Below are 19,959 nucleotides of genomic sequence, written 5' to 3' on the forward strand. Positions count from 1 at the left end.
TTTTCTCAAATTAATAAGCATTTATATATTTTCTCTCCCTCCTACATCTCCAACTCTTCCCTTGGGAAAAAGAAGAAAAACAAAACCTTTATAACAAATATGCATAGTTAAATAAAACAAATTCTCAAATTAGCCATGTTAAAAAATATGTATCTCATTCTGAATTTGAGTCTATCACCTTTTTGTCAGAAGATGGGTAGCATGCATGCTGTATCATTAGCCCTCTGGAATCATGATTGGTCACTGCATTGATTAATTCTTATGTTATTCAAAATTGTTTGTCTTTACGGTGTTGCTGTTATTGTATAAATTGTTCTCTTGGTTCTCTTCACTTTGCATCAGTTCATGCAAGTAGTATCAGTTTTCTGGTTCAGCACAAGACTGAAACCATCTCTTTCACAATTTTTTATGGTGTGATAATGTTACATTACATTCACTTAACATACTTTACTTAGCTATTCCTTAGTAATGTATACCTCTTACTTTCTAGTTTCTTGCCACTGCAAAAAAACCTAAAACAACCAACTATATGTGTGTGTGTATTTATGTGTATGCACGCATACATACGTACATGCATGCATACATATATTTCCTCTTTCTTTGATCTCTTTGGGATTTTGGCCTAGTTGTAGTTTTGCTGGGTCAAAGTTAATGTATATTAACTTTGTTTATATATCTATATCTATATAGATATAGATATATATATTGCTTTTAGAGATATATCTAAATTGCTTTCCATGACAGCTAGACCAATTCATACTGCATCAACAGTATATCCCTGTTTTTCTGCAATCCATCTAACATTTTTAAAAGATCTTTTTGGAATCTTTGCCATTTTACTGGATTTGAGGTGCTTTAATTTGCCTTAAGTGATTGGAAACTTTTTTTCATATAGGTATTGATAGCTCAAATTTCATCTTTTGAAAATGACCTCTTTAAACTTTGACCTACACTAGTGTTTCTTAAATTTGGGAGCTGATTTTGTTGACAGGGAGAAGAATGAGAGAGCAGGTTACACCTTAGATGTGGCTGAGCCATGTGACTGTGAGTCTAGGTACCTGGGTGATAGGTCTCTGTATTTGTTTTTCTTTGTTGTTTGTCCCTGGTTACAGTCTTTTGTAGTGGTCTGTAGTATAAGCTTATAAAAGTGTTAAGGATAGTATACATCAAGGGAGACTGGGCAATGAGAACTCTGTCATACGGTCGGCAATAGTTGTGTCCTTTATAACACCTTTTGAGACTTTACCCTTTTCTCTCAAGTTTGCTTGTGCCAGATTTATGGAAGTTAGAAGTCTCTGAACCTGACACCATATCTAAACACATACAGCTTTTGCCTTAAAAACTTATTCAGAGATCTAAATTGAAATCATTCTAAAGATGATGCAAATGTTCATGATTGCTCATTTAAATCCCAACTTGTTTTCCTGGTGTTACTAAATTTAAAAGCATTTCAAAGAAACTTATTCTGAGCATTTAATATAATAACCATATCATCTACAGTAGAATGAACCTAATCAGCCCCCTGATAAATGGTTTGCCAGCTTAATTGGTATGATTGCCAGGGAAACAGATACAATGCAATGTATTCCAGTTATTATAAACACAATAGATTAAATGGTAGGCAGTTTTGTCTGTACTTAATCTACTTTGAGTTCATTAGGGTGAACTGATCTTTTCTAGCTAAACTTATGTCTTTACCTAACCCCACCCCATCCTACCATTTATTTTCTTCTTAACTTGTTCTCATGAAAATAGGGCAAGGCAGGACTGGGCCCAATGGGTGGAAATTATAGGAAGGACATTTTTTTGCTGAGTATTGGAAGGAACTTCCTAATAATCTGGGCTAAAGATGGAATGAGCTGATCTAGTAGATGGTTATCTTCTTGAGGACAAGGATAAAATCTTTAGCTTTTTACTATAGTACTTGGCATATTGTTGGCCAGTATTTAATAAATGTTTGTTGAATTTCTTTGAATGAACTTTACAAGGTAGATCAGGAGTTTCCTACTCTGAAAATTTTTTCAAGTAGAGGATGGATAACCACTTGTCCTCAATCAGCAATTCACAGAGTTGGAAGGAACTTCAGAGGGCATCTAAAGCCAACTCATATCTGAAAAGGATTTCCCCTCTAAATCATCCCTGGTAGGTAGTCATCCATTCCTGAGGACTTCCAGTGATGGGGAACCCACGTGTCTCCTTTAGATACCCATTCCAGTTTTGAACAGCTATGGTTGTTAAGACAACTTTTCTTATTTTTAACTAAAGCCTGCCCTCTCTGCAGCTTTCACACACTGTGTTCCTAGTTCTGTCATTTTGGAGAAGTCTCATTCCTTTCCTACATGACTTTATAAAAAGAGTTTATGTTTTAGGGAGTGTGGTGGACCGACCATGGTTTCTTAACTTTCTAAGCTTGCTTTTATAATATTTAGTAAATGTTTAGTAAATGCTAGCTATTAATATTTTAATAACCATATTTCAGTATAATTGGTTTTCTTTATGATTCTGTATGTTTTATTTTGTGTATTTAAAAACATGATTCTGAAGAGTTCATAGATTTTACCAGACTGCTGAAGTGGTCCATCTCTCAGAAAACATTAAGAAACCATAGACTAGAATTCAAGGGTGGGGAACCTGCAGCCTCGAGGCCACATGTGGCCCTCTAAGTCCTCAAGTGTGGCCTTAACTGAATCCAAACTTCATAGAACAAATTCCCTTAATAAAAGGATTTGTTCTGTAAAACTTGGACTCAGTCAAAAGGCCTCAATTGAGGACGTAGAAGGCCACATGTGACCTCAAAGCTGCGGGTTCCCCACCCATGGACTAGATTATTTCTTTAGGTCCCTTTCAGGAAAAAAAAAAAGGAAATTTAACATTCGTTATAAAGATAACTCCTTTTTGATTCATAATAATGGACATATTAGGTAACAATATAAGATAATAAATTCCATGAGGACAAGAACCATGTTTTATTTATTTTTCTGTTTCCCACTGTGCCTTGCACAGGGCTTTGTGTATATTAGACATTTAATAATTATTCATTGACCAGAATTTAAGTGATAAATTTTGTGATAGATATAATGGATGGATCAGATATTTTTTAACAGTGAGCCATTGATTAAGTCAAGTTGTTGGTATGGTTATTTGGGTTGTCGTTAGAGTAATGTTGTAATAGAAATGCAAAATCTTAGAGGGACCTAAGAGGCCATGGGTTCCACTCTTGTTTCTAAATAGATAACTCCTCAACTTCCTTTTTTCCCTCCTGGAACTCTTGTAATCTTATTGGCCACACCATTTTTCACCCTCTTACACTCTTCTTGTAGTTGTTCTCTTCTGGGTTTCCCTCTTGCATGATCCTAAGATAATATTACTTAATAGTTAACATCAGTGTGTTACACTGTTTACTTATATATCTAGCCATATGTATTGATTTGGGCTGTAGTACTAGGGGCTGGTACTTGGATAATAGATACCCAGTCCATTGCTTAGTCTGTACTTGAAGCCTTTCATCTCCCACTATCCACAGTCCATGGCTTTAATATTTCTGTATTGACTATAATTTCCTGTCCTTCAAGCTCTCTTTGTGCCTCAATCTGTTAAACTCATTTTCTGTCCTCACTGAAACCCTCCATCATTCTACTCCACCTTGCTTTCCTCAACCAGTGCTCCTACTTTGTTTTTCCTTTTCTTATCTTCATAATCTTGATCCTTTAATTAGCCAGTTCCAGTTTGATTAGCCACTGTCCTTGTCTTTTATCCTGTGGATCTCCCTCCACTTCTGTATGCTCTACGTCACTACCTAGATGTCCTGTAGGTATCTGAAACTTAATCTGCCCTAAACAATTCGTTTTTCTCTCTAACGTTACCCCTCCTCCTAATTTCCCTCTTTCTGTTGATGATGCTCCCTCCTTCCAGTTTCCTCTCTGTATCCAATCCAGTGGGGCAGGTAGGGGGAGCGAAGTGAATGGAATGCTGGCTCTGGAGTCAGGAAGACTCAACTTCCTGAGTTCAAATCTGGCCTTAGACACTTACTAAGCTGTGTGATCTCAGGAAATTCACTTTACCCTGTTTGCTTCAGTTTCCTCATCTGTAAAGTGATCTGGAGAAGGAAATGGTAAACCACTCTAGTATCTTTGCCAAGAAAACTCCAAATGGGGTCATGAAGAATTGGACATGACTGAAAAATGACTCAACAACAGTAACAAAAATGCAATACAATCAGTTACCAAGTCTTGTCGTTTTTCAGTATCTTTCACTTTTGCCCTTTCTCTACTCCCTAGAATCGTCCTAGTCCAGGCCCTCATCCCTTCTTGCTTAGAATATTACAGTAACTTTCTTTCTAATTAGATTCCCTGTATCCAACTCTTGAATCCATCTCATAAATAGCTACCAAGTTTGTAACTTAAAGTAAAAGTAAAAGTCTTTCTATGTCCTCTGCTCAAGAAGTTTCAGTTGCTCCCTATTGCCTCCATGTTAAACTATAGATTTCTCTTTTATTTGAAGCAGGCTGTATTTCCATCCTGATTACATATTCCTCTCCTTCTTGTGCTTCTTGTTTTCTGTACTTCAATCAAACCCTCATGCTTGCTCTTCCTTGGCCACATCCTTCCATCTTTTGTCTCTGTTCCCTTTCCGAGGGAAGTTCTCCCTCTTTAACTCTGACTCTTGGAGGCTTCACCCCAGTGCCACCTGCTTCAGGAAGCCTTTCCTGATTCCCTTGGTCACTTTCTCTGAGTACTGTGTATTAATTTTGTATGTGTCTTGTATCTGCTTATCTGTAAACATGTTTTATTCCATAGGAGAATTTAATTTACTTGAAGGCAGAGATTATCTCACTTTTGTCTTTTGTGTCCCTAGTGCCTAGACATAGTAAGCAACTGATACATGCGTGTTGATTGATTGACCTTGACTCTGAAAAGCAGGGCCACCCTTATGCTTATGCCCCGTGGTCATGGAAATTGGGCTTAGTCACGTGCTACTTAAATTTCACGTGTCCCTTATTTTTACTATGTCCAAGGTTAGAACATGTAGCATTTTTATTTTGGGACTAACAGTATTTTTTTTTGGTAATACTCTTATCACTAATACTAGCCTGCAAGTTTTTAGAATTACATATCTGTGTGTTCTATCTCACACTCTCTATAAATTTAACAGTGTATACCTGAGTGAGTAATAATTACTGAAGTTATCATTACTGTTAAGTATTAATAAATAAGAATCCTTAAAAGCAATTTTTCATGCAGTCTTCCTTTGTTGACATTTGAAGACTTTCTTAAGTTTCATGTCTCTTTGACTTGTTGACTCAAGTAATCATGGTTTGGGGAAAACTGCAAATGTAGACTGTTACAGGAGAGATTTTCCACATACATTGGGAAAAAATAGGTGATTTGGTCTAATCGGGAAAGAAACTTTTAAGAGTTCTCCTTACTTAAGAACTCTGATGAGTGCAGTGACTAACCATGACTCCAGAATACCAAGAATGGAACATGTTTCCTACCTATTGGCAGAAGTGATGGACTAGAGATGCGGAACGAGGCATATATTTTTAGATATGGCCAATAAACTGATTTGTTTTGCTTGACTACACTAACTTATTACAAGGAAGATTAAACAGTTTTTGGGGGGAGACATCAAAAGAGGTAGTGATCTCAATATAAAAAAAGCATTAATGAATCATTTAAAAATATATGGAAGTGAACAAAAGGAATTTTAGAGGGAGACACAAACAATATAACTTTTGGAGATAACATGCTGAATTTAGTATATTCTTTAAAAAACTCAAAACAAAAAATTAACTGTACATGATGAGGTTTGTGGTGTCATATACAATGCTCTTTCTCTGTTCTTTTTTTTAAGAGAAAAGTTTAGGTTTGTTGGTGTTTGTCAAGTCCAGAATAACCCAAAACTAAAAAAAAGTTGGCTTTTTTAGTTTTAGCTATTCTGGTTTTCCCAAACCTATTAATAACAGTAACAACAACAACAACAACAACAATAACTAACGAGTATGCCAAGTAACACCATAGGGTAGTGGGTAGAGAGCTAGACTCAGAGTCAGGAGGACCTAGATTTAAGTCCTGTCTTTGTATGAACTGGGCTGAGTCATATAATCTCTCAGTGCCCTGGCCAAGTCTGTAAGGCTACAAGTTGTAGAAGAGGTGCCAGAAGGAATTCCCTTACTAGGAATTCCATGCATCAATTAAATCATCAGTCCAGAACAACAACAAAAAAGCTATTGATCAGCTGGCATGCATATAGCATTTTGTGGTTTATAATGTAATTGTAGCCTGGGTGAGGCATATGGTCCAAGGGTTTTATCCCTTGATGTTGATTCCCCAGTTTTCTGACATCAAATCTAGTGCTTTTTCCACTGTACCAGAGATGTCTCCAATAATAGCTCACATCTCTGTTGGCTTGTAACAATTTATAAAGTGCTTTTTTTATATCAACCTTTTGAAGTAGGTAGTGCAAGGCTAGTAATACTGTAGGACTTCACGGCCCTGTAATTTTGTCAAGTTGATGAAATTGCATCTGTTGCCTTACTTAGAAAAAGTCTTAGAAATTTTCTGGAATCAAAAAATTTACCCAGTAGTCAATCTGAGGTTCTGTGCCTCTCTGAATTTAGCTTTGGATAAATTATCATCTCCAGGACCATTCTTGAATCCTTTCCATCTTGGTAGGATTTATGTTCTTTTTTTCATCATCTTTAAGAACCCAGAGTCACCTCCGTGGTACTAAGAGGTATGAGTCAACAAGTCAATCAGTAAGCATTTATTAAATGACTACTTGCCAGGCACTGGGCTAAGTACAGGGAATACAAAGAAAGGCAAAAAACAGCCTATGTTCTCCAGGAGCTAACGATCAAGTGGGGGAGGCAATATGCAAAGAACTCTTTATAAACAAGATATGAACAGGACAATTTGGAGTTAATCAACAGTGGGAAGTCACTAGAATTAAGAGAGATCTCTAAAGCCTTCTTGCAGATGATAAGACTTTGGATGAGATTTGAAGGAAGCCAGGGAAGACATGAGGCATAGATGAGGAGGTGGAAAGTTCAGTCATGAGGGATAACCAGTGAAAATGCCTGGAGTCAGGAGGTGAAGCAGCACGGAGCTCTATGTCACTGGGTTGCAGAATACATGGGTGGGTTGTGGATGGATATAAGGTGTAAAAGCACTGCAAAGGTAGGAAGGGACTAGGTTATGGAAGGCTATAAAAGCCAGTGGATTTTATATTTGATCCTGGAAACAATAGAGAGACACTGAGGTTGCCTGAATGGAGGGTCAAGGGGGAATGACATGGTAGGACCTGTGCTTTAGGTATGTCAATTTGATAGCTGAGTGGAGGATAGATTGAAGTGGAGAGAAATTTGAGGCAGCAAGATCAATCAGCAGGCTATTGCAGTAGTTCAAAGGTGAGGTGATGAATGCCAGCACCAGGGTGTTTACAAAGAGAAAGTGGTGTTTACAAAGGTGGAAATGACAGGACTTGGCAACTTATTAGAAATTAGAGAGTGAGGAATCATGGATGATACGTAGATTTTGAACCTGCTAACTGGGAGGAGGATGTTACTCTATAGGGATGGAAGAATTAGGAAGAGGAGAGATTTTTGATGGGGGGATCATAATGAATTCAGTTTTGGACATGTTGAGTTTTAGATATTTCTGTGACATCGAGTTCGAATTGTCCACTTGGCAGTTAGAAACGTGAGACTGGAGATCAGGAGAAAGGTGGAAGGACTTTATGAGGAATATAATCATACCTAATTATATAGCCTGCTTTAAGTACTTTTTTGTTTAATAACTTTTCATGAGAAGTGGGCAGTGTAGCAGTGTAAGTAGTTTGCCCACTTGATTTTTAATCTCTTCCCCAATTTTTAAAAGTTATGAATTTGACAGACATCAATAAACATGAACATTTTCATATACAAATAACTGAAAAAAGATTATATATGAAACTATGAATCTCTATTATGGATACTTTTTCAAAAGTTATATATTAATGGAGTCTTATCCATAGCAACTTGCTTGTCTGTATCCTTTTCTGAATTTCCTTCTTTTCTCTTTGGTGGATCCTAGTTCCATTTCTACTATTTAATATTTTTGGGCCTTGGTTTCTTTATAAAGTGAGAGAGTTGGTATATAAAAAAGAAAGAATAAAATAAAACTGAACATTCTGTAATTACAATGACTAAGCTTGATCTTAGAGAATAGTTTTTTTTTTAAAAAATAATTATTTTTTAGTTTTCAACATATACTTCCATAAGATTTTGAGTTTAAAATTTTCTCCTCCTCTCCCTCCCCAACACAGTGTGCAATCTGATATAGGCTCTACTTATACATTCATATTAAACATATTTGCCCATTAGTCGTGATGTAAAGAAGAATTAGAACTAGTGGGAGGAACCAGGAGAATGAAGCAATAAAACAAAACCACAAAAGAAAAGGAGAGCAAATAGTATCCTTTCATCTACATTCAGGCTCCATAGTTCTTTTCCTGGATGTGGACAGCATTTTCAATCATGAGTCTTTTAGAGTTGTCTTAGATCCTTGCATTGCTAAGAAGAGATAAGTCTATCAAAGTTAGTCATCACATGATGTGGCTGTTACTGTGTTCAGTGTTCTCCTGGTTCTGCTCACTTCACTCAGCATCAGTTCATATAAGTCTTTCCAGGTTTTTCCGAAGTCTGCCTGCTCATTATTTCTTATAGCACAGTAGTATTCCATTACATTCATATAGCACAACTTGTTCAGCCATTCCCCAATTGATGGGCATCCCCTCAATTTCCAATTCTTTGCCACCACAAAAAGAGTTGCTATGAATATTTTTGTACATATGGGTCCTTTTCCAGTTTTTATGATATCTTTGGGATACAGACCTAGAAGTGGTATTGCTGGGTCAAAAAGTATGCATAATTTTATAGCTCTTTGGGCATAGTTCCAAATTGCTCTCCAGAATGGTTGTATCAATTCACAACTCCGCCAATAATGCATTAATGTTCCAATTTTTTACCATCTTGTCTATTTATCATTTTCCTGTTTTGTCATGTTAGCCAATCTGATAGGCATGATGTGATACCTCAGAGTTGTTTTGATTTGGATTTCTCTAATCAATAGTGATTTAGAGAATTTTTTCATATGACTATAGATGGCTTTAATTTCTTCATTTGAAAATGCCTGTTCATATCCTTTGACCATTTATCAGTTGGTGAATGACTTGTGTTCTTATAAATTTGACTCAGTTCTCTATATATTTTAGAAATGAGGCCATTATGAGAGACACTGGTTGTAAAAATTCTTTTCCATTTTTCTGTTTCCCTCCTAGTCTTGGTGGCATTGACTTTGTTTGTGCAAAAACTTTTAAGTTTAATGTAATCAAAATTATCCATGTTGCATTTCATAATGTTCTCTATTTCTTGTTTGGTCATAAATTCTTCCCTTCTCCATAGATCTGACAGTTAAACTATTCCTTGCTCTCCTAATTTGCTTGTAGTCTCATCCTTTGTTTGTAAATCCTGTAACCATTCTGATTTTATCTTGGTATAGGGTGTAAGATGTTGATCTATGCCCAGTTTCTGCCATACTATTGTCCAGTTTTCCCAGAACTTTTTGTTAAATAGTGGTTTCTTATTCCAGAAGCTGGAGTCTTTGAATTTATTAAATAGCAGATTAGTACAGTTATTGACTGTTGTGTCTTGCATACCTAACCTATTCCACTGATCCATCACTCTATTTCTTAGTCAGTACCAAAGTAGTTTTGATGATTGCTGCTTTACAATACAGTTTAAGATCTGGTACCACTAGGTCACTTTCCCTTGCATTTCTTTTTATTAATTCCCTTGATATTCTGGACCTTTTGTTCTTCCAGATGGATTTTGTTATTGTTTTTTCTAGCTCTGTGAAATAATTTTTGGTAGTTTGATTGGTATGGTACTGAATAAGCAAATTAATTTAGGTAGAATTGTCATTTTTGTTATATTAGCTTGGCCTACCCATGAGCAATTGATATTTTTCCAATTATTTAGATCTGACTTTATTTGTGTGGAAAGTGTTTTATAATTGTGTTCATATAGTTCCTGAGTTTGTTTTGGCAGGTAGACTCCCAAATATTTTATAATGTCTACAGTAACTTTAAATGGAATTTCTCTTTCTATCCCTTGCTGTTGGGCTTTATTAGTATTATATAGAAATGCTGATGATTTATGTGGGTTTATTTTATATCCTGCAACTTTGCTAAATTTGCTCATTATTTCGAGTAGTTTTTTACTTGATTCTCTGGGATTCTCTACGTATACTGTCATATCATCTTCGAAGAGTGATAGCTTTGTTTCTTCTTTGCCTATTCTAATTCCTTCAATTTCTTTATCTTCTCTAATTGCTAAAGCTAACATTTCTAGTACAATATTGAATAACAGTGGTGATAATGGACTTCCTTGTTTCATCCCTGATCTTATTGGAAATTCTTCTAGCTTATCCTCATTACATATAATGCTTGCTGACGGTTTTTGATAGATGCTACCTATCATTTTAAGGAAGACTCCATTTATTCCTGTGCTCTCTAGTGTTTTTAATAAGAACGGGTGTTGTATTTTGTCAAATGCTTTTTCTGCATCTATTTAGGTAATCATATGATTTCTGTTAGTTTTGTTGTTGACATGGTCAATTATGCTGATGATTTTCTAATATTGAACCAGCCTTGCATTCCTGGTATAAATCCTCCCTGGTCGTAGTGTATTATCCTTGAGATTAATTATTGTAATCTCTTTGCTAATATTTTATTTAAAATTTTTGCATCTATATTCATTAGGGACATTGGTCTATAATTTCCTTTCTCTGTTTTGACTCTTCTCAGTTTAGGTATCAGCACTATATTTGTATCATAAAAAAAAGTTTGGTAGGACTCCTTCTTCACTTATTTTCCCAAATAGTTTACATAGTATTTGAATTAATTGTTCTTTAAATGTTTGATAGAATTCACTTGTAAATCTGTCTGGCCCTGATGATTTTTTTCTTAGGGAGTTCATTGATGACTTGTTCAGTTTCTGTTTCTGAAATGGGGTTAAGTATTTTATTTCCTCTTCTGTTAGTCTGAGCAATTTATATTTTTGTAAATATTCATCTATTTCACTAAGATTGTCAAATTTATTGGCATACAGTTGGGCAAAGTAGTTTAGACCACCGCCTCCTTCCTTCTATTAGCCCCCTCCCTTTTCTTTCTCTTTACCCTTTGCACTTCTTCTCTCCCTTCTATTCACCCTCTTCCTTTTCTCTTCCCTTTCCCCTCCTACTTCCTATAGAGTAATTTAGTTTTCTATACCTAATTGATTATGCTATTCCCTCTTTGAACCAAATCTGATGAGAGTAAGGTTCAAACAATGCTCATCTCCTTCCCTTCTTTCCCTCTACTGTATTAGGTTTTTGTGCCTTTTCATGTGATGTCATTTACCCTCGTCTGCCTCCACCTTTCCTTTTCTCCCAGTACAATACCTTAATTAGATCCAATTAATCCACTTACTTTGCTCTATTTAACCCATTTCTGGAGTTTTGCTTCCCAGTGTTGTGCCCAGTCACCTGGTGATTTGGCTGCTGGAGAATGCCATCACCTGTGGTGGTTTTCCAAGCCGGTGTCTACTGGTTTCCCTGCCTCTGCTGAGGCTCTTGGGGGGTCCTGGGGTTGGCACTTGCCTGCTTCACCACCCTGAGTTTCATGATCTCCCCTTGGTATATTTAGGTGAGGCTTGTTGCTGACTTTCTGGGATGCCTCCTGTCCTATACTGCTCCTACTCTCCCATAATGAGAGGGGCCTTTCCGGTTAATTCCCCCAGCTTCCTGGACTACAACACTGCTGTGCCACATCTTTCTTCTGGCTTAGCTGTTCCAGGGTTTTTCCTAGGTCTATATTTTCTGGGCTTTCAGAGGTCAATAAGAGAGGGTGAGAATGCCTTACTTCTTACTCTGTCATCTTTTCTCTCATAAGCGGAACTTGATCCTAGAGAATAGTTAAGAAACTTTTGTTTCAGAGTAAGAGAGACTATAGGTGTGGAACATTACATATATTGTAAGATGCTGGGGATGTGTTCATTTTTCTGAGCTGTTTTTTCCATCTTTTTAAATCTTTGTTACAGAGGAAACCTTGCTGGGTAGAGAAGAAAAAGAGGGATATATTTGGAAATGAACTTAATGTAAAAGCAGAAAGCATCAATGAAAATTGTCAAAAACAAACCAAAAATAAACTAGGAGGTTGGAGTACATGATCCCTAATTTTACTCCAACTCAAACATTATTCCATTCTATTTTCTCTTATTCTTAGAGGCTGCAGGTAGTTGAGGCCAGTGACTCTGGTATCTTATTTGGGGAGCAATAGAGATGACTAAGAAGCCAGTCTAGAATCATCATTCTTGTACTTTTTGGCCCCTATGTGTAGATTGTTAACTCTGCTATAGTATCGAACTATTCATCCTGGCTGGTGCCCACTCCTTTGTTTCGGCATATTGTTGTTGTGTATTGAACCTGCTTCCAATGAATGTCTAATGTAGATAAGTATGACAGACCTCTTTTAGGTTGAATTGTTGTTGCAGTGGCAGGCATAACTTGGTACTGCCTGCTGTGGTACTTTACGTAACTGGTACTTTGCTCTATGGTGGAGAAAACTAGTGAAAAATTAGTTTTTAATTCTTTCTCTAATAGTGATTGTAATTGTCTGCCTCATTAGGAAAAAATAGTAGCTAAAGCAAAATCCTGAAAGCCATTTTAAATGTAGAAAGATATAAAATTAATGGGTTTTTTTTTTTGTTTGTGTTTTCTGTAGATTTCCAGTGGGTTCAAGGAGATGTTTGTGAAGTCCAACTGATGGTGTATAATCCAATGCCATTTGAACTTCGTGTGGAGAATATGGTATGTGCCATGACTCATTTATCATCACCAATGGATTTTTAAATTTTGAACTTAAAAATAAAATGAGGATTTCAGTACACACATCAGAACACAAAAATAGGATTCCATATGAAACTGTAAGTCTCTACTTCATGCCACTTAGTTTTTTAAAAAGTGGGTAAGGGTAAGGGAAGAGAATAAACATTTATATAGCACTTACTATTTGCAAGGCACTGTACTAATTACTTTACAAGGATTATCCCATTTGATCCTCACTCAAACCATGCAAAGTATGTGGTATTAGCTTCATTTTTCATAGTTGAGGAAACAGGCAAGCAGAAGTTTTAAGTCACTTTCTCAGGGTCATATGGCTAGTAAGTAGCTAAGGCAGGATTCAAACTTAGGTATTCCTCACTCCAGGCCCAGAGCTTTATTTTCTGTACCACCTACCTGTCTTACATAATAAACTGTACACTTTCAAATTTTTCAAATTTCAAAGCTGCCCTGTTCATTCATGCTTCCATCTGAACTTCCTTCTGTTCTCTCTTGTACATTAAAAAAAAAAATCTTTCCATGGTCTTCTTGTTAGAGGGGAGAGGTCATCAATATTTCTACCTCCCCAATGAAAAACAAGAGAAAGAAAACACACACACACACACACACACACACACACACACACACAATTTGTAACAAATAAGGCTAATCAAGCAAAATTTATCTCCTTGGTGGGTATGTCCAAAATATATGTCTCTTGTATCTTATGTCCTTGACCTCTGTCTGGAAAATGGTAACATACTTTGTCATAGTTCCTTTGGAGACATGATTAGTCATTGCATTGATCAAAGCTCTGAAGTCTTTCAGAGTTGTTTTTCCTTATAGTGTTGTTGTTCTTGTCTAAATTGTTCTTCTGATTCTTCTCACTTTGCTTTGTATCAGTTTGTACTCTTCCAGGATTTTCTGATATTTTGTTGGTTCATTTCATATGAGGCAATAACATTCTATTACTTTGATATACCACTGTTTATTTAGCCATTGCCAGGTATCTAAGAGGTAAACTAAGGCGCACCCTTAGATTCTATTTCTTCCACTTTTCTTCTTCTCCCTGTCTTAATCCCTCTTCCCCACTGACAGGATCAAGCAGTGTGTTTTGAATGTGACTATTCTGTTTTATCTATATTTTCCTCCCTCTTAAAACCTCACCCCCAATTTCTACTTGTTTTTCTGCTGAATCTGATGTATTGAACATCAAGCTGGTGTGTGTGTGTGTGTGTGTGTGTTTAGTCCTCTTTTGTCCATTACAGATAAGAGTGAGGTTCATCTGATACCACTACTTCCACCTCTTCCTTTATATTTGTGTACTTTATTTCTCTTTTCTACACTAATATATTCCTTTTCCCCTCTTTTCTTGTTTTCCTTTTAAACAATTTGCTTACACCCTACTTGTACTTTTTTAAACCTGTTATTCCCATTTTATAGATGAAGAAACTGAGCTTCAAACGTTACAGGCTCAGGAACACAAAGCTAGTAAGTGATAGAACTGATTGGGATTTGATCTCTTGTTCTCTGACTCTTAACTGCAGTTCCTTTTATTTTTATTTTTAATTTTTTGTCTATATCATACTGCTTCAAAATTAATTGAATGTGTTTACTAGATCATGGGATCATAAATTTAGAGCTGGAAGGGACCTCAAGAGTTATCTAGTTCAACTCCCTCATTTTCCTGATGAGAAAACTGAGACATATAATAAGTGAATGAAAAAGCTTGTAAACATTTAAAATGTGCAAAGCAATATCTTAATCACTGAAGATACAAGTAGAAAAGCAACAGTTCCTCTTCTCAAGGAGCTGACATTCTACTTGGCAGTGGGGGTGGCGAGGTGGCTAATGCAGGCCCTATCTCCATTGGGATGGCTATAAACCTAATGTGGAAACAGGACTGGTGGAGGTGGGCGACAGCTCTTAGACTCAGTCCTGAGCTTCCGAGGGTTGTGAAGGGAGGTGGGGGTGTAGTGGTAGTCTTTTGACTGGTCTGTCATGTACTTCCTCTCTCTTCTTCAAGACCCCTTGCTTTTTCACCTAGGCATATTTGCCAGAATTATTAAATGCCTTGGCCAAGGTTACCCAAATTGGAGGTAGCATGTTTCAACCACGATCCTCTAACTTCTAGTATTTTGTGTGCAATATTACCCCTGTGCTTGGTGCTGGGAGAAGGTACAAACATAAACAAGCCCTGGTCTCTGCCCTTAAGGAATTTATAATATGATTGACATAGAGTTCCTTTAAGATGTGACAGATGTTTACTATACTTTAAAGACTTCTAATACCAGGATGCTTTTTTAAATCCTGTCAGTTGAATGGCTTTTAAAATTTTTCTTGGATATTTAATTACAGATTAAGAGTTAGAAGTTACATTTGTAGGTTGTCTGAATCAATTCCCACCTGAAATGTGAATCATCTGTATGGATCTTTTGCTCAAATTTCTTCAGTGATAGGGAGCTCATTATATCTTCAGAATATCCCTTCTGTCATTGAACATCTGTAGTCATTAAAAATCTCATTCTTCTGCAACTGAATCTGGGTCCTGTCACTTTAACCCAATAGTATTTATTAGTGGTGACCTCTGGATCTATACAAAATAAATCTAATAATCTTTTATTAATGTGACAAGTTTTTAAGATAATATTGTTCCCTATGAGTCTTCTCTTTTGCATACTGAATACTTTTTGGTGGGCCTTTTACATTGACTGGTGACTGAGAGCTTACCCTCTATCTTCTGATCAGGACTTAAAACATCATTGTTGCTGTATTATTAATATTTTTCTCTTGATTTATTTATGAATTTTGTTTTCTTTGGCTTTTGCATTTTCAAAAATTGTCATATCTTCATTATGTACATTGTCTTGAGAGTCTTCATTATATTAAGTATGGCAAAGTGACAGCTATCTGAAGAAATTAATTCTTTGATTCTCTTTCTTTGTGATCTGAGTTTTGATACCATTTTACAATTAACTTTTGTAACGTATAGTGCCTAGCATAATTCCTTTAGTGGACATAGAGTGCTTGTTTATCAAAAGGAAAAAATTAGATTGCAGTTGAATATTTGTTCAATTCATTGAGCACTTAACTATGGACAAGAGACAATATAAGATAAGGTCTCTGTCCTCAAGGAACTAGCTGTTTGAAGAGGGAGACCAGACATGTACAAAAATAATTGAGATGCATAATGTACTATGAAAGTGTAATGAGAGAGACGCAAGGTACTATGAAAGCTCATAGGAGCCTGGGAGGATAACGGGAGGTTTCATTGGGGTGCCTGTATATTGCTTATGTTCTTATGAAGAACTTGCCAGATTCTTGATTTAATTTTACAGAAATATTTACTGACTGCGGTAAAGTCACAGGATTTTCAGACTTGGATTTTGCCTTGTGCCTCCTTTCTCCCCTCTGCCTCCCCCTGTCCCCCCCCCCCCTGCCTTGACAAAGCATTATGCCAATCAAAGAAAATCAGTCTCTTCCCTGATACTAGCAAGGAAAGCTAGTTTAGGAATTTTTTTCATGAAGCATCAAATTGATAGTAGGCAACTTATTTGTAACTACAGTAATGCTTTCAGAGTAAATGGAGGATTTGGAGTTAGAAGCCATCAGTTTGAGCCCTGCCTGTGTTTTTGGCCTTGGCCAAGCCATTTCCCTTCCAAGAGCCTCATTTCCTGTCTTTTGAATGAGATGATATTTAAATTCTATGGTATACTAGCTATGTGAGTTTCGAAAGTCTGAGACTTAGACTCTGAGGCTCAGTTTCCTCATTACCAAAATAAGAGAGGTGATAATTTTTTGCTTATAGACAAGTCTGCCTCACAAGGTTGTTGTGGAAAATTCTAAATTTAAAGCACTTTATAGATGTAAGCTATGGTTAAGCATTTGTATGATATACATAAATAAAATGTATTTTTTCCTCTTAATGAGATCATTTCTGCCTTTAAAGGAGCATGTGAAATTCTCCAGTGTAGTAGTCAAATGAAGATTGGGATATTTCATTGCACTTAAATTACAAGCAAGACAAAAATTCATTGTGAAGATAATTTATTCAGGGAATTTGGGGAGAAAGGACACACACAAGAAACCTAATAAGTATAAAATAAGTTTTTATTATTATTGAACTTTCCCCCAAAGAGAGTAACCCATTAAGAAATTTAGAAGTAGATTACTTAAAACTCTAAAAGGTGAGAGAGGTTCAAATAGGATTAAAAAAAAAAGGGACAGTGGATTTGGTATCAGAAGAATTGTGTTTGTTTCCCAGATTTACCATTTACTAGCTCTGCTGCTTGTGGGTTATGTGATTGGGAGTTAGTCATTTTACTTCTCTGGTCCTCTGTAAAATTAGTTATAATATCTTTGGTCTCTTTGTTTTATCCCCAGGGCTTAGTGCTTGGCATACAGTTGGTGCTTAATAAATGTTTATTGATTGATTGATTAATCTTCTTGATACCTATCTGACAGGGTGGTAGTGCTAAAAGCAATTTACAAATTGTAAAATGCTATGCAAATGTGCTACTTTAAGGTAGGCAAGGGAAAAGAAGGTTGAATTAAATTCATCCAAGCTTATTATATTGAAAAAGTTAAGTAAAAAATATAAATTTTCTGACCTTTCTGACTTAAGAACCAAGTATTGGTTACCATAAGGAAGAACTGTTGGCACAGTCATCAATAGTGCTTTTGTGTGTAATTCTGCAGTCCAAGCTAATTATTTGTTTAAGACTTTCTGCCTTGATTAGAGCTATTAGCACATGTAAATATTTGATGAGTTAAGGCCTCTTTGGGAAGCACAAGACTTGTGGAATTTGAACAATCCATATCTGTCCAAATACAAGCTGTTCCTGAATCTGGGTCACACCCATTAAATGAGATCTTTTTAAAAGGGGGAAAACACAGATATTCACTAAGAAATGGCAAGGAATATAGGCTTCACTCAGATGTTATACAAACAAGATTTTGAGGGGAAAAAGTTTAGCTTTTATTTGAACCAGTTCAGTGCTTTTGTGATGGAGCCAGCATACATATCAGTGTATTAAGGCTTTTTAAAAATTAATGTTCTTGATTGTCCCATTTTAGTTTAGAAGTCTGATCTGCCAGTAGGTATCTCAAATTCAACATATCCAAAACAGGATCTTTTGCCCCAAACTCATCTCTCTTCCTAACCTTTTTATTTCTATTGAGAGCATCACCATCTATATAGTAACCTAGATGAACAACCTTAGAGACATCCTTAGTTGTACTTTCTCTCTCTGTCTCTCACCCTGCCCTTCCCCCATGCCTATTCTGTTACCTAGTTTTGTGGATTTTACCTCCTCAACATTTTTTCCACTCATCATAACTACCCTAGTGCAGGCCTTTTATTTATTGATCTCTTTGATGTTTAGTTTGGAATCTGTGGTCCTGGTCTGGGTCACTGAGTGTACTTCCTGACGCCTCAGTCTTTCTAATTCCCATCATGGCCTCCGAGGCCCTGGTGGGACATTGTCATACCAGTGGATAGGATGGACGTCAATGAAGGTCACTGAGAGATGCTGGTGAAAGAGTGAATTTGGAGTAGTAGTAGGGACCTAGATATATGTCTATTCTTTGTCTTGGACCTCTCACTCAGGGGTAGTGGGAGAAGGATTAGCCACTAATATAAAGGGTTTCCAAGGGAAAAAAGGAATCTTCCAGGGACAGACAGTTTTTATCAAGGCAAAGTGTAAGGAATTTTTATGAAAAGCTTAGGATGTACGAGAATTTGATCATAAAGTCGAATGTTCCAAAGGAATGAGCGGGCTATTCATAAGATCGTTGATTTAGGAGGAACCTTAGAGGCTGTCAAGTCTAATGTCCAGTTTTTCCAGATGTGGAAACTGAGGCCTAGAAGGATTTAAGTAACTTGCCCATGGTCATAAAGTAGTAAGTAGTAAGAATCTGAAGAGGGATTCAAATTCAGATATTCTTAGTGTCAAATATAAAATTCTAGGTGAATCAAGTCGTAGTGGGTCTTTAGGGCAATCAGAGTGATATTGCAGAGGGTTAGGGTTTGGGAGGAGAGAATATTTGCATTGAGACTAGGTAACTGGGAGTACTAAGTGACAGTCTCACTATATTTCTATAGCTATATTTCTAAGGTGTGCTTCTTCAACAGACCTGAAGTTTTTTTTTTTAAATACATAATTAATCTTGTTGTAGACAAAATTGGGAACTTTGTATTTTGGTGTATACTTCTACAAGGTTTATTACCCTTCCAGTGTGTCTTAGCTTGTTGATGGAGGTAATAAAACTTTGGAGCCAGGCTTCTGGGTACTAGGCTGGAGAGGAGCAAGGGATGTTGGATCTATCTATGGGGCATAGTCTCTAGATATACCTTGGGTTGTTGATTTGAGCATAGAACATTATAGTTGGAGATCTAGGAGACATTATAGTCTGACCCCATTATGTTACAGTTGAGTTAACTGAGGCCTAGAGATGGGAAGGGCAGTTAGGTGGCACAGTGGATAGAGTGCCTGAAGTCAGGAAGACTCATTTTTTCCTGAGTTCAAATCTGGCCTTAGAGGCTTACTCTCTGTGTGACTCTGGGCAAGTCACTCAACCCAGTGTACCTCAGTTTCTCATCTGGAAAATGAGCTATAGAAGGAAATGGCAAACCACTTTAGTATCTTTGCCAAGAAAACCCCAAATGGAATCACAAAGAGTTGGACATGACTTGAAATGACTAAACAACAGCAAGAGAAGGGGAAATGAGTTTTTAAATCCAGATCTCACACTCATTCTAATGATCTTTTTCATATACCATGTTTTCTTGTGTTTGTGTCTAATTTTTCCTGCTTGATTGTCATCGTCAGGATTTTTGAAATCCCTGATTGTTTGGCACACGACATTTTAGTACTTCATATATTGGGCCTATGCCTCTTTCTCCTTTAATGAGAATGTTTGAGGGTTAGCCACATGATTACATGCTAATTAAACCTAAGACAGAAATGATTTGCCCAAGGTTACAGAGCAAGTGTTAGCTGAACTGGAATTAGTATTTATAGCTATAAAGCCTGACTATATTGTTCAGTAAACACTGCGC

The 19,959-nt window shown here is 36.5% G+C and overlaps 1 protein-coding gene across 2 annotated transcripts in view; it reads left to right on the forward strand.

Annotated features, from left to right (window-relative positions):
- Positions 1-19,959, forward strand: part of TRAPPC9 (trafficking protein particle complex 9) — a 964,950-nt gene that overhangs the window by 177,372 nt on the left and 767,619 nt on the right. For both annotated transcript variants that reach the window (XM_027844988.1, XM_027844994.1), the window contains one exon: positions 12,802-12,887. In XM_027844988.1, coding sequence (XP_027700789.1) covers positions 12,802-12,887 — 86 coding nt within the window. The remainder of the gene's footprint in view (positions 1-12,801; positions 12,888-19,959) is intronic.

Source organism: Vombatus ursinus, unplaced genomic scaffold, assembly GCF_900497805.2.
Source record: "Vombatus ursinus unplaced genomic scaffold, bare-nosed wombat genome assembly UNPS02005236.1, whole genome shotgun sequence".
Taxonomy (NCBI): domain Eukaryota; kingdom Metazoa; phylum Chordata; class Mammalia; order Diprotodontia; family Vombatidae; genus Vombatus; species Vombatus ursinus.